Raw genomic sequence first — 14,794 nt, 5'->3', positions numbered from 1 at the left:
TCTGCTTGGTTCAAACTTCTTTAAATATATATAATTATTCTGGGGCACCCATATTTCTTGCATCTATTTTAAAGGGGTCATAAGCCATACAGTACATTGCTGATACTAGTTGTTTCAAAAGAAATTAAATTTGTAAGTACTTAATGGATCAATTGACTGAACCAGAAAGGAAATACCAACACTGTGTTTCATTATAGAAACGTGCTTATTTCAATTTAATGTGATTCTGTTGGATCTGACTACCTCTATCATTCCAGCCTCAGCCATGAGGATGCCCTGAAAGACTTTGGACAGGTCTCTGAGGTTGAAGGTGTAATGTGACTTGGCTGGAGTTGGGAGGAGCTGGGAGGTAATGGTAGAGTAGACTCTGATAGTAGTGTCGACAAGAGACTCATTCAGGGGCTGGATTGCTGGCACAGGTCCTGATGAGAAACAGCAGGATAGAAGACAAAAGTGATAATAATAAAACATGAAATGTTAAAATTTGTTTTCTGTAGGATTTGAGACAATGCTTTATCAGAGGACAGTTTTACTTTAGTCAATGGTTTGTTTTCAAATGTTCTGCAGGAATAAAATGACTGAAAATGAGAATTATTCACACATGTGATTTGTATCTTCTTATATCATGCAAGCTCAACTAACTGATGCTGAGTATTGAACAACATCTCACAAACTTTGCACTCTTAATTTACTTCCTTCCTCTGTGTCCCTGACTTACTGCCTGGCTCCCTTCTACTCATAAGTCCATCTGAAAGAGAGCAGAGTTTCATTAAGAAAATGTTTTTTTTCATAGCCTGATATAAGTATCATCTACTCTCCAATCTCCATTCTGCTGTCCTACCAGTGAATTTAAATACAATGGCAGACCAAAGTTACCCATCCAACTGCCCAGAATGGTGGAGAAAATCTTTTTCTTGCTGCCATCTTCCATTTCAGTAAAAGACAGGAAGTTGAAGTGGCGTGTGAAGCGCTGGGTGATGGGGTTTCGGCCTCCACCTGGGGGTCCCATGGCACAGGCAAAGTTGATATCAACAATGCGCTTGAATGTCCCTATGGAGAAAGGACAGGAAAACAAATATGAAACCTAATAAATAACAAAAGCCAAACTATGCATTAAAACAGCAACAATTATTATTTTTGGCATTAAGAAACACTTAAAGAAAAGCAAGGTGGGAAAAGGCCTACAGTTTTCTCACCTATCTGTTTCCTGTCATACCAGCCTCCATGGTCCATCCATTGCCTCAGCAATTCAATAGGAGGCTGAGCACCATAGGTCTCCAACATGGGCATGTTTAGGTCATCAATAAATATGATGAAGTGCTTCCCTACTGGAGGTCCAAACACACCTTTCCGCCTGACACACAGTCACATGCATTGTTAAGAAGTGGTGGGTCACAGATACATTGTTGAAGTGTAAATAATGAGTAGCAAGCAAACCTTTTGTCTAGTTTACTGTCTATGTAGTCTTGCGTCTGGTTGGCTGAGGTGCGGGCAGAAAACATGAGGAAGTGTGTGATGTACTCAGCAGGCATGTTCCTCAGCAGCTTGTCTGACATGGTCAGGGTCTTTCCTGTGCCAGTTGGTCCAATACAGAGCAACTGGATCACACATACAGACAGACAAAAATCTAACCTAATGCTGCATTTTCAAAGGAATAAAGACATTAAAACATTTATGAACGCATTCTGAATAAGTGCTTCAGTGTAAAATGTTCACAGTTTATATTGATAAGTGATTCCATTTTTCACAATGTTAAAATAAAAAAAATTGTAGACAGACGTGTGAAGCTCAACTGCAATCAAAGTACTCACAGGTTTCTTATTGGTCAAAAGCATATCCATGAGGAAAGACATTCTCACTGTATCAGGAATGGGAACCATGATGTCAGCATAATTTGTCTCTGGGGTTATGACAACACTCTCTGCGTATTTCATCCAGTTGACCCATTGAACCTAGAGTGAAGGCAAAAGGATAATTGCATTAAATGCATAAATGTATTTGATGGTTTTTGTTGCATAGAAAATCTGTATGATTATGTTTTATCTGTTTACTTTTCTTTCCTCGTCTTCATCATCATCCTCAAAGTTACTAATCCCCGCATCATCAAGCCTGTAGTCATACACCAGAGACTCCTCTGGAAAGCATAACTCAATCTGAAGAACAAATGCATTTACATTAATCTCTGTCAAGATATAATCCAACTGTCAATACAAATGACACTAATCTATTTTGGTATTAGGATGCCAAAGCGGAAATGCTGATATGACCTTTTCATCTGCCATCTTGTTCTTGAGCCAGGCACTAAAGCGTTTACGACTGCCTGCATCTCCTGTGGCTCCTACGCTCCACACCAGCGAGAAAAAGAACCAGGGCTCAATCAGCTCCTTCAGGCGGTCCAATTTCTTTTGGGGTGGTGGCTTCTGGTCCTAAAAGACAATATTGGCCAAGACAGAATATTGGCCAGAGGATCACAATCGACAAAATGCATACATATAAAAGAGTGGAATATTTTTTATCAACTTTCCTGCGCATGAATTTACACCCATGAAATTGTTGCCGAAATAGTGAAAAAGTTATTAAATCGCAGAGCATCTTCTGTGTTTTTTCACCACACATGACTGCAAAGACAGATATTATAATAACACATAAATTAAATAACACACAAATTAAATTGCCTTTTTTTAACAACTCAAAACCTGATGCTTATAGTTGCTTGTACAGCTTCCCTAAAGCACTCTCAATTGACCATCGAAACTTAAAATCCTGCTTGGGTTGTAATTGATTCAAACATCATATTTGCATTACAAATCTCTTTATATTCACTTAATGGGGTTTAATCTAAGAGGAAAAAAACTGCACGCACCTCTTTAATTTTGAAGGGACTGAAGAAGCAGTCCATAAGTTTAAGCAGACTACAGGTAAGGTTGCTGTCCAGAGATGTGATGACCTCCTTTACAGAGGTATGGACAAATGTGATGGAGTCCTGGGTAAAATATAAACAAAAGCAGAATATTGTGTATAGCATCATAATCTACTGTATTGAAAACCTTTAGGATTCCCTGCTAATGTCTGTCAATTATGTCTACCCTCTGACCTGCAGGAACCTGGAAAATAGGGAGTCGAGCTGCTCTGTGAAAGGTTTCAGGGCTTTAGGGAGCCGCTTCAGCCAACACTCTGTAAATGGAATGAGGCCGAGAATACTGGGCTCAAGGTAGACCATACCGCAGCGAGACACTGTGGCTGGAGAAGCCACTGCCAAGTCTTGCACCTCAAACATCATGGTCATCACCTGCAAGAGGAAAACATCTTAATGCACATGGTACAACAAAAGGGCCAAAAAATTAGGACTGTGAAAACTTAACCGTACATCAGTGAGCTTGATGATTTCACCAGAGCTAAGGCACAGTTTTTTGTTGTCATCCAGCACAGTGTTCATGTTCTCAATCCATACAGCGTCCACTGGTCCATCAAACATGTACCACTTTTTGTCTTTGTCCAAGGATGAGGCACCTCCACGGATAACAGATGAGAGGATACCATCCGTCCTACAGGGGTGGAGAAAATGTGTGTATTTGTAAGTCTAACATTTTACATTTGTTCTGTAGTTTATGTAGAACAAAGAATCACTTACCACTCATGTGTGAGCAGGTCATACTCCCCATAGAGCTGTCCCATGGTGATTGACTTTGGGTTGAGGACATATATCTGAACCGCCTCATACACACCACCGCTCACAGAGGGCTGGCCCTTCAAAGCTGTTATTGCTGCACCTAGTATCTCATAACACTGACACACACAACTCTAATACTTACAAACAGGACTCTACACTGCAAAATAAAAATCAATTAAATCAATCAATCAAATGATCAACATGCTAGTAAAACTGTAAAAGACTCACCTTGGTTTTACCTGATCCAGAGGGTCCAACCAACATCAGGCCATGTCTTACCACAGTGGTCTCATACAGTTGAATACACTTATTAATATACCCTGCAATCACCACAATACTATCATCTACTCATCCTTAAAAAACAGGTACCTGCACATCTGAAAACATACTTTCTTAACTTCCAGAAAAACTTACCATCCACATCTTTGAGGTTTTTCTTGGTGCAGATATTACGCATGGACTCTTCAAGTGTGCCATAGTTGATTGGCTCCTGTTTTGTCTTCGGAAAAAGATCAGACACAATACCATTGAAGAGCTTCAAGTCTTCCTGTAAAAACTTTGGTACATTGACATCTTGAATGGCTCGCAGACAGATCAACTCCTGGGAGACAGCGAGATTGCAGAAGAATAAAATATTAAATTGGACAGGTAGTTTTTCAAACTTAATTCAAAATCTGTCATATTTTCTGACATCTTATTTCCATCATAAACAAAATAAATATTTCCAACCTCATTCATGATGGGATTTTCTCTCTTCAAGTTTCCAGCAGCTGAAATCACAGTCTTCACAGCTCTCATTCCAAAGTCATAATGATCCTTTATAGACAATGAGCAAATGTCAGCACATCTTCATATCTTTGTTATTCCTATATACATACACTTAGATTCTCATCTTTCCATTTATATGTAACTATGTGTTTGGCATTTTTTATAGTGTAATGCTGTAAAATTAAAGTTGTATTAAAGTTTTAAAAAGTAATGTCTATCACAATATACATATAATATACGCATGCCAGTTTAATTTGCTTTTTCAATACCACATATGCCCACTTTAATAACACAAACTGCATGTTTTCTTGGCTGACAGAAATTGATGTGGAGATTCAGCTGATTCTTATTCAGATTTCCTTTGAATCTATACAATACCTGAGAGCTCAGTTGTTCAGAGGAGAGCTTGAAAGTGGTGGTGATCTTCTTGGAGAGGAGTTTGGCATCACTGAAGCCGAATGAGTACAAGGAGATCTCAGCTATCATAGCATAGTCAGGGACCATCATAGCCACAGGACGAAACAGTGCCTGTAAAAGATACAATCTCCTTTGTTCAACCCTAACTGGTTATCCTCAATGTTATTTAGTTATTTAAAAATAAATCACTGTTTCATACCTTGAGATTGTCGGGCAGTTCAGTGCGTCCAGCATAACCAGGGTTCATAGTGATGAATACGGCGCAAGAAGGGACAAGAGGAATCTCTGCCCCCTCAAACACAAACCTCTCTGCCTAAAATCACAACATACACCTATTATTTAGAGATACATATAACTGCTTCTTTATGCGTGGAATGCAGATGTGGTAAAAAAAAACAAAAAACAAACACTCTTTACTCTTACAATTTCTCCATTCTGCAACTTCATAATATGAAATTACTATATTATTATTAGTTCAAGGTACAAACTGATTCCAAATAATACATGTAATAAAACTGGTCACTATCAGAATATAAATAATTGGCATTAACTTCAATTCTGGAAATGTTAAGTCCTGTAGTTGACTGATCTACTTTCTATACTGGTGTGTAATGTAATCTAGCTACATAAACAGCATCTTTTATGATATAACTGTTCATATAAAACATCATTCTGTTATTACCAACTTTAAAGACTAGCAGTGTATTTATTTTTTTTATTAAAGTCATAGATAACTTAGTTGTTTTTACTGACAAATATAAGCAATATTTGTCATTTTAGAGCAACATGACCATCTCTGACATATGTGCAACACAGTATTTTATCTGTTCTTGTGTTGGCTTTGAAATAACACACACACACACACACACACACACACACACACACACACACACACACACACATATATATATATATATATATATATATAGTCCTACTTCCAAGTCTCTGGAATTGCTCTAGAGGGTTAAGTCCATTGAATCAAATATATAAAGCATGTAAAAATTACTGAAGCAAAACAATCATATTTGTTTTTTTCTTGAAATGCAGTCGAAATATATACATGATGTACACAACGGCTTTACTTATGCACAGAACTTCTACAACTCAAGCACTCTGTGGATATGTACAGTAGGTACCAGTGTGTGAAATTCTAGTGAATTAAATTCTCACCCTTTGCTGTTGGGCTTTTTGTATAGTGGTAATCTGCTGTGCCACCACTGATAGCACTTCCACATCTATCCGATTAAACTCATCAAAGCATGCCCAGGCCCCAGAGCTGCAAAAAGAAACACAAAAAAAGCAACATGAATGTGATTAGTGGGAGATTTTGGATATTTAACAGCAGACAGACAACTGCAACAGCAACAACAGACATCACACTTTAGTAACTGCCTCGAACCTGGCCAGTCCTTTGAGGAACTTGCCCATAGCAATGAAGTCTAGCTGATCAGAACAGTTGAAAACAACTGTCTGAATAGCCAGCGCCTTTCCCAGATCTTTGGTGGTTTCTGTCTTTCCTGTCCCTGCTGGACCTGCAGGAGCCCCTCCAAACTTTAGGTGTAGAGCTCCTGTTAGGGTCAGGTAGCATCTGTAAGAGGCAGGAAGTAAGGTATTGATTAAACAAAAGATCCGCAAATTGTATTAAAAGTTCCGAGTACACTTTAGTTGTACAACATTTCGATCTAATAATCTTTGTCAGGCAAATCATCATCACAGAGCAAAGCCAGCCATATAAAGACACAAGCACATTCATATCTCAGTCGGAAGAATGGTATTCAAATGATTACACAACATTCAGGAAAATAACAGAATGGACAAAAGTAGACTTAAAAACTACCTGTCAGTGAGCGGGGTAATGACCAGACGTCCAGAGTTACCAAGGTACTCATATCCATACAAAAACTCTGCATTCACTGCATGGATGTACAAGTCATCTTTTGCCCAGTAATACCTACAAACAGTATCAGATCAGTATCAGACTGACTCTGCACCCACAGAATTACAAAATGATGGTAAAGACTGACAGAAGTGAAAAGTAAAAGATTACAGAACAACAAAACAAAAAGATAACCTGAGCTGGCTGATCCACTCAAAGTCATTGATGCTTGAGACCTCCTGCTCCACCAGTTTGGCCGCAACATCCTTAGCATGGACCTCTATGACTATGAGGGCGGACAGCACTGCTCGTTGCATCTTAGACAGTGGCCCTCTCACCAGCTGCACCAAGTCACCCAGCTTCAGAAACAAAAGGGAACATTTTAAGAACGTCAGTACACAGTATACAATAGAATGGCCAACATTCGATGCAAATGTGAGCAATAAATAATGGAAAGTGTATGTTTTTCATTAATTATCAATATTTAAAATGTTATTTAGTTGGAATATTTGCCAGTCTAATACTACGTCCACACCTGTGTCTCTAGCTGGGGATAAAGACGATCAGCCAAAACTCCTTGCTCCAGGGCCTCAGACACCTCAGCAGTCCAGAAGACTTGACAGCCAGCTATCACCACTTGACCAGGCCACGCTAACACCCACTCTGCACGTGGTTGCTGAGAGGTCAACAGAGCACACACAGATGACACAAAAGCTGTAAAACTTTAATATTCCCACATTTTGGAATTCTAAACAAGTGATAAAAGAGTACAAACACACTAAAAACATCAAAGTAAGAATCAGGGTCGCAGACCTCAGGGTAGACTTTAAGTGAACGGTCAATATTATCCCTCAATGTGGCTTTCATAGATTTCTCGACTTCCCTGAGCCAGTCCTCCACATTTCCAGTCGGCCACACTGGCAGGAACAGCTTAACCTCCTCCCCTTCTCCAGAGTACATGTGAGTAATCTGTAGATCCGACTGGAATTGAAGCTGAGAACCAACAGAAGTCTCAGTCATATGTAGTACATGTTACACTTTCAGTACTGTAAAAGCAGAGTAACTGTTAAAGACACTGGCCATAAAATACCCGTGCGATGTTCTCAAAGCATTTGCGTAAATGCGGTTGTACAGCAGTAGGGTCTTTGGTCTGGGACAGAATCTCCAGGAGCTCATCATCTGACAGGAAGTAAAATCTACAAAAAAATATGCACTGTACAGTAAATTGTCTGTGTAATCAACAGTGTGTCATAATTTAGCTTAGAGATGGCCACAAATCATCCACGGGTTATTGTACATAAGAAGCCTTTACTTTTTCAAGATATTTGCTTGTTTTCCTTCTGGTACCATAGCTTTTCAAATTTATAGCAAATGAAGAAAGTTTCTTTGGCCACTCACTGTTGGTGAGATTGTGGTATCATATGAAAATGTTGTATCAATACATATCTTCCCCAAGGAATGATATGTAAAGTCATGTCATAAATCTGTTATCACCACAATCACAAAGTGAAAGCCAGGAGAATTTTAGGACACCTTCAGTGAGGCTTACCTGGGGAAGGCACCTCGTTTTTTCTCCAAGTATTCACTGAGACCCTTCTGCACCTGTTCCAATAATGTGTTGCACTCCTTTAGTTTGTCTAGCAGACGTGCATCTGGACACAGCTCAATCACCTTGAGATAAACGTAGAAACACACATTAAACAGTTTACAACAAACACGTCAGTATTATCTCTCTACATTATCTCTGTATAAAACCAAAACCTCCTCCTTTAATATGAAGCTGTGTGGAATCTCTGACCTTTCGATTATTAAAGGCATTTTTCATGACTCTCCTCCATGTCTGATCCATTTGCTGGTATCTTTTTCCTTCCACAGGCAGCTGCTGGTTGATATCATCAGAGCTGAAGATGGGCTCCAGGTAGAGCCAGGAGCGCTGGCAGGTCAGCCACTCCTCCAGAACATCCTGCAAGCACCAGAAGAGGGCAGCAGCACCACATAAGACACTGCATGAAAATGACAGAAGACACAAGACCCTCATTCAGTGTGTTTGTGTGTACTTGAGTTATTCTGAGTTTGCTCTCCCAGGAGTTGATTCGGTCCTCAAAGGCTTTTTTGAAGGGAGAGAAGGACATGCTCTGGGTCATAACAATGTGGTCATCCAGTAATTGTGATGCTTCATCTGGGCTCTTCAAGATGTAGGTGCCTGTCTCTTTGTAGGGCAACACATCAAAGTCTACTGTTGACCACTCTCGTTCCATCTTTTCCAGGGCCTGGGTGAGAAGGAGTGAAAAAAAAAAGTAGGTGGAGTTGTTGTGAGCTAAAAATGAGTGGCTTACTCTGTTATGTGCGTCTCAATACCCATACTACCATACTATTTAGTATGCCAGAGAAAGATTTATGTATGTCCGAATACACAGTATGTCAAATGCAGCATGCTAAAAATACCAAAATATTCCACTGCATCCAGTCGCATTTTGCAGCATGCAAGCCAACATGTTTTTGTGGCTACTCTGACCCACAATCCCATTGAGTTGATCATAAATATGACCAGCAACAAAATGACATAACTATGAAAGTAACAATGACAGAGAAATGCATATGTAGTCTCATTCTACTGCTGTGAACATATATTAGATTCAACAATGTATGTGGTTATAACTTACACATATAACTTACACATTACAAACTAACTGAACAGCTCTCTGGATTAACCTCCATCTCTTATGATCTTAATGAATGGTTATGTGTTTTATCTCCAAAGTAATGGATATATCATCGAGAGTGTCAATGTTCAGGCCGCAATGTTATAACAAAATAGTATATCGCACTAGTTTGCATTATTGTATATAAAGACTGACAACATGACAGCTCCCCATAAGTGAAGCCAAAACATTTCAATCGCCCCCTGGTGGTTGGCTGCTGTATAGATCATAAACCCCACCCCCACTTCAGTTTCTGATAAGTTAAACGTTTTTTGATGATATATATATGGTGCCAACAGACATATGACTTAGGGCTATTAGAGGTCCAGTGTGAATTATACAGCCCTGAGTTTGGGTTAACCCTAAATTACCAACTTGAGTGTAAACAGAGCCAGCTCTAATCCAAGAGCAAATTCACTCAGTATAAAAAAATACACAGGTACTACTGGACACCAACCAGACTACATAGGGGGGTTTACTAACTAATAACTCATGTTGCAAATGCCAAAAAGAAAAGGGCACTTTTTTTAGACTGTTTTTGAGATTGTCTGCCTAATCAACCCTTTTGGAGTAAAATTCTTAGACACATGAGTAAGTATATTCAAGTAATTAATTTATTTTTTGGAGGGAATGATGACTTTTGTGATGCACTCTCTTGTACAGCCATTTTATTCTTATTGCTGCCAATGGAATGTCTCATCTGATATGTTAACCTGCCATGTACCAACCCATTCAAAATCAATAAAATTTCAATTAAAAAAAAACATAGAAGAAGAAAAGGGACAACTCCTAACCCTGGGTTAAGGATAGCCCTGGGAAAAGAGAATGGTGCAACAAACTTTGCTTTTCCACGGTGGCACTCTGTTCATCAGACATCTGAAACAAACACAACTTCACACTTCATAAAATACTATACATGACTCCCACTCCAAGGTACCTGTTCAATGGTGTACTCTTTCCCAGCCACCTCAGCCACATGAGCTATGTCATCCACATGGTTCTGTAGGCCAAGCTCCATGCAGCGGGAGAAGGTTAGGTTAGCTTTGGGCTTGACTTTCATCTGAATGCGTTCTGAAAGCATCTCCCAGTGGCGGCTCCTCATCCCTGGGTTTCTCAAGCCCTGAATCAGAGGAACGTAAGGAAGGAAGTCCTCAATCTTTCTGCGGATTACAGTTGCCACCAACTGGCAGTCTGGTGTTGCGAAAGACAAAGAAAAGAACATATCAGACATATTACTATAACAACCACACTTAACTTTATCAAGTTTGAATGGTGATAGATGTACCACCTACCAGGAATATCCTTGAACTGTTTAATACATTTGTGCATGGTCTTGTGGGCATCTGTAACATTGTGCTCAAGCTGCTCGGGGTCTATGGAAGACAGCGGGTCATTGAGCCAGCTCTCATGCCAACGTAGCCAGTCTGAGGTTGTGGTCCATAAATCTTTAAAAGGCTGGAAATCCTTTACCAGCTTCTGCAGCCGATCGTACTGTAATATACATTTAGATTTCATTATCAGAAAAACAATACAAATGTATATTGATTCTCAGTATGTTTATTTGATGGTTTCTCTTTCACTTACATTAGTGATAGGAATACCAAACAGACGTTCCCTTGCATTGTAGGTTTGAGCCATTGTCTGACACTCCTTAAGTTGCTTGCTTGTGCGCCTCATCTCATTGGCCACCTCATGGGCATGCTCAATGTCTGCATGACCCGCAAAGCCAGCAACCAGCATCTATAAACACAGTTGCTGTGATTTAGAATGAAATGGCCTCAATTTGCTCTCCTGAACTTATCATTTATAACATGTTAACATAATAGATTAGAGATTGTTGGGTGGACATCTCACAAGATGACCACTAAAAAAATAAAAATCACAAAGGACGTCTACTATCAGATGTGGCCAAACAAGGCTGTATGTTCAGTTAATGTTGAAAAAAAAAAACTTGTTGGCTCAGCTGACCTGTAGAGAATCGAGCTGCTCCTCAAAGTTGTTCTGATTAGCCAGCTGGATCTTATGGAAGCGCGCCTCATCCTCCACACTCTGGACCGCTACTGCTTCCATTTGGCCGATTATTTTATGAGGCCACCCTATAGCTCTCCACCTGCAGAAATAAGTTACACTAGCAATGACTATAATAACTCCTCAGTTTCCTCTGATCACTCTAACCACTGCAAACAACTTTTCCAAACATTAGCATGTTATTTTACACTTACTTTTTAGTGACATCTTCATCTGAAACACAGTAGGAGAGCTCTTCTATCAGCTCATAGTCAGACAGGGTCTTGCCAATAAGTTCCTGTTGTGGACGCATTGGAAAAAATAATCCGATTTATTGACAAAGTATCCCTTCATATGACACATAACAGAAATAGCCAGTCCATAAATGCGCACCTTGTAACTCTTGAGCTGTTCTGGGATTTGCTTCATCCAATCCCTTTTTTCAGTCAGTTCCTCAATACTATTGGGCTTCTCATTTAGCTTTCTACTCATTGTGTTGCACTCTTCACATGCCTACACACATACAAGACAAAACATATAATCGAAGTTAAGAAGGCAGGGATGGGGCCGCTTTCAAACTGAAATAAATGCAGGTCCTGTCTAAAAGTAATTAACAAAGTACTTCAATATGAGATACACATGCAGTATATACTGAATTATTAATTTCTTATAAGTGTTTTCTGGTCTCTAAACAAATGACTTACATCATCAACCTGCTTGCGTAGCTTCCGAACAAGGTGGTCCAACATTGCATTGGCTAAAGCCTTTCTTTTGTTGCACAGAGCCAGACGTACAGCCTCCACACGGACAACAAATGGACCAATAACAATGGAGGATGGCAGAGAGTGCTCCAGCCTTTCCTTGTCTTTGAGATGTTGTTCCACCTCTTTTTTTATTTCTTGAGATGTCTGCTCTGCATGTGTATGAGATCTGACAAAGAAGATTTAAATGACTCCATTTAATGAAGAAAGCATGCTGAATGGACCATAAATCTGACACCTTGTTGGAGAGCTTGCATTAAAAATTTCAAACAGACTTACTTGACATAGGTTTCTATGTCCAAGTTGTGTAGCTCTAGGTGTTTTTCATATTCAGCAGCATAGGCCCTGAGAGGTACGGCTGCTTGTATCAGGGCACTGTGGACCTTCTCTCTCAGCTCAGTTACCTCTGGTTCCCACAAATTCACTGATTCGAGCAATGGATCACCACCAATGAACAACTTCTGCATCACAAACTGGCATGGACAAGAGAGGAACGGTTAAATCACTGTCCTGCAAAGTTAACATGTCATTATCGTCATCCATTTCCAATGGTGATTTAATGCTCTACGATTCTGTTGATTACAGATTTTATTTTACCTTATCAAGTTGCGGGACGTTGTACGTGGCCAAAATGGCCTTATCAAAAAGGTTAATGATGGATGTTGCAAAGTTCTCTGGTGGAGTGCTGTAATGAACCCCAGTCTGATCCAGAACCAAGTCCACCAGGAACAGAGGATTCTTTTTTGGCCTAGAGAGAGAATGGAGTAATATTACCAACACCATACTAAATCCTTCACACACTCCTTAAAATTGGACTAAGCATACTACAAGATATAGAAACATCATAAGAAATCACAGATGCATACTGACATAAAAGTGTGTGAAAATGTTCAAATAAATGTGAGTGTGTGCCAATGTGTGCAGGCGCATGCCATCTTACTTGTAGGGGCTTGTGACAAGATCATGGCCCCAGACCAGGTCCTGAGGACATGTCAGCATACTGTGGCAAGCGTTTAACAGCAGCTGAGTCAGGCTGGCCAGTGAATCCTGCACAAGGAAGCGCAAGGAGTCCTGCTGGTTAAAGCGCACCACAGACATTAGTCTGTACAGCTTAGACATCTTGTACATCTCCCAGTGGTCTTCGTACACGTTGTACGAGCCCGGGCCAATATTCCCCAAGTTGGAACGTATACTGTTGCTCAGCGTGATGATCCATGCCTCCCTGAGAAACAAGTTTATCTGGAGAAAGAGAAAAACACTTGATACATCGTTATTCATGTGAAACGTAGGCGTCTTCTTCCTCTGCAAGTTTTTTTTTGTCATTTCCAGTTAACATGAGCTGCATAAAAGTGTCCATGATTAAATGTGAAATTGTTACCAGTATCACAGAAAAAAAGAGATGTTGATGTTAATCTTTTACAAATGGTTTGACCACAAATAAGTTGCTTCATAAGTTGCCCTGATGACAAACTGTTTTAGCACGGGTCATGCTTAAATTAGGACAATGCATTCAAATTCGTATTTAAAAGAAATCAAAAATTTAAAGCTACTTAAACCCTAGTATTGGCAGAAGAAAAGCAATTCCATTATTACAGTACCTGGGTGTGCATTTGAGACTGGATGGTTTCAAACTCGTCCAGTCGCAGTGGTTTGATTGAGGCAACATTGAATAGCCTCATGGTTGCTACTTTGTTGCACTCAATCCATATTTCAGATAATGCACAGATGACCTGTGGCTTTGTCAGCAGGGAACGGAAGACAACAGTAGCTTGGTTCTTCTTGAAATTATGATGAGAAACTTCAATGCTCTCTGTAAATACATAAAACAAACCAGTGTTTAGATTCTGGGGTGAATGTCAGGTACAGAGCTGTACTACATTTGTTAAATCTTGACACCACTGACTCAAAGAAATGTATAACTGTCTTACCTTTTTGCGGTACATTCTCAGGATCCCTCTGTGGCAGGGTGATGTGTGAAAACTCCTCAGGGTGGCTCATCACTACTTTGTCAAAGCTCATGCGGTTCATTGTACGGTCGTATTCAAGTTTGACCTCCTTCTCCAGATCCTCTATACACTTCTCTAGACTGAACATTACATATTTTTTAGACACCTTATTCACCCTACTTGTTAGTTCACATTTCAATTCAGAGGGATCTTTAATCAAGTAGGTCATATTGAACAAGTGGATTGTGACAGCAGTAATATGACACTGGCTTTACTCACATTTTCAGTCGAAGCCGAGGGGTTGAAAGGGTGTGTCCTTTGATACGCTGGAGACTGCGGGTATCAAGAGATGGTGTTCCCCTCCAGATGGGCATGCAATCCACAGACAAGTGGTAAAGAAGCAGGGCTTCTGTGTCCTTCCTCAAACACAAGGCAAACTGAATCCGTTCAACAAAGACTCGTGGGTCCTCAGCACTGAATAACAATCGGATCCTGGGTACCCAGAACTGAGTGCCCGCTCGCATGGAGTTTTCTTCTGTAAAACACCGGGAGATGGAAGACATACACATATGATCAATATAACAATTGGTAACAACGAGGACAAGATAAGATAATACTGTGTCATTACGGCGCAAAGACATGAAACC

The 14,794-nt window shown here is 39.9% G+C and overlaps 1 protein-coding gene across 2 annotated transcripts in view; it reads right to left on the bottom strand.

Moving 5' to 3' along the window:
- Positions 1–14,794, bottom strand: part of dnah1 (dynein, axonemal, heavy chain 1) — a 40,994-nt gene that overhangs the window by 19,694 nt on the left and 6,506 nt on the right. For both annotated transcript variants that reach the window (XM_088086759.1, XM_088086756.1), the window contains exons 7-45: positions 14,427–14,682; positions 14,130–14,287; positions 13,800–14,011; positions 13,142–13,440; positions 12,799–12,949; positions 12,481–12,674; positions 12,145–12,370; positions 11,834–11,953; positions 11,656–11,738; positions 11,402–11,543; positions 11,018–11,173; positions 10,726–10,924; positions 10,371–10,624; positions 8,789–9,001; positions 8,530–8,694; positions 8,281–8,402; positions 7,822–7,927; positions 7,545–7,724; positions 7,267–7,407; positions 6,927–7,090; positions 6,693–6,806; positions 6,255–6,443; positions 6,026–6,131; positions 5,055–5,168; positions 4,817–4,966; positions 4,400–4,486; positions 4,085–4,271; positions 3,899–3,990; positions 3,632–3,786; positions 3,368–3,545; positions 3,095–3,289; positions 2,864–2,983; positions 2,268–2,426; positions 2,052–2,153; positions 1,812–1,952; positions 1,438–1,598; positions 1,197–1,354; positions 877–1,050; positions 244–422 (exon numbers count right to left, since the gene is read on the bottom strand). In XM_088086759.1, the coding sequence (XP_087942885.1) occupies positions 244–422; positions 877–1,050; positions 1,197–1,354; positions 1,438–1,598; positions 1,812–1,952; positions 2,052–2,153; positions 2,268–2,426; positions 2,864–2,983; positions 3,095–3,289; positions 3,368–3,545; positions 3,632–3,786; positions 3,899–3,990; positions 4,085–4,271; positions 4,400–4,486; positions 4,817–4,966; positions 5,055–5,168; positions 6,026–6,131; positions 6,255–6,443; positions 6,693–6,806; positions 6,927–7,090; positions 7,267–7,407; positions 7,545–7,724; positions 7,822–7,927; positions 8,281–8,402; positions 8,530–8,694; positions 8,789–9,001; positions 10,371–10,624; positions 10,726–10,924; positions 11,018–11,173; positions 11,402–11,543; positions 11,656–11,738; positions 11,834–11,953; positions 12,145–12,370; positions 12,481–12,674; positions 12,799–12,949; positions 13,142–13,440; positions 13,800–14,011; positions 14,130–14,287; positions 14,427–14,682 (6,302 nt within the window). The remainder of the gene's footprint in view (positions 1–243; positions 423–876; positions 1,051–1,196; positions 1,355–1,437; positions 1,599–1,811; positions 1,953–2,051; positions 2,154–2,267; positions 2,427–2,863; positions 2,984–3,094; positions 3,290–3,367; positions 3,546–3,631; positions 3,787–3,898; positions 3,991–4,084; positions 4,272–4,399; positions 4,487–4,816; positions 4,967–5,054; positions 5,169–6,025; positions 6,132–6,254; positions 6,444–6,692; positions 6,807–6,926; positions 7,091–7,266; positions 7,408–7,544; positions 7,725–7,821; positions 7,928–8,280; positions 8,403–8,529; positions 8,695–8,788; positions 9,002–10,370; positions 10,625–10,725; positions 10,925–11,017; positions 11,174–11,401; positions 11,544–11,655; positions 11,739–11,833; positions 11,954–12,144; positions 12,371–12,480; positions 12,675–12,798; positions 12,950–13,141; positions 13,441–13,799; positions 14,012–14,129; positions 14,288–14,426; positions 14,683–14,794) is intronic.

The sequence above is a fragment of the Plectropomus leopardus genome, chromosome 2 (genome assembly GCF_026936395.1).
Source record: "Plectropomus leopardus strain MGB_pleo_1.0 chromosome 2, ASM2693639v1, whole genome shotgun sequence".
NCBI lineage: Eukaryota > Metazoa > Chordata > Actinopteri > Perciformes > Serranidae > Plectropomus > Plectropomus leopardus.
This window is presented reverse-complemented; position numbering and strand designations above follow the sequence as displayed.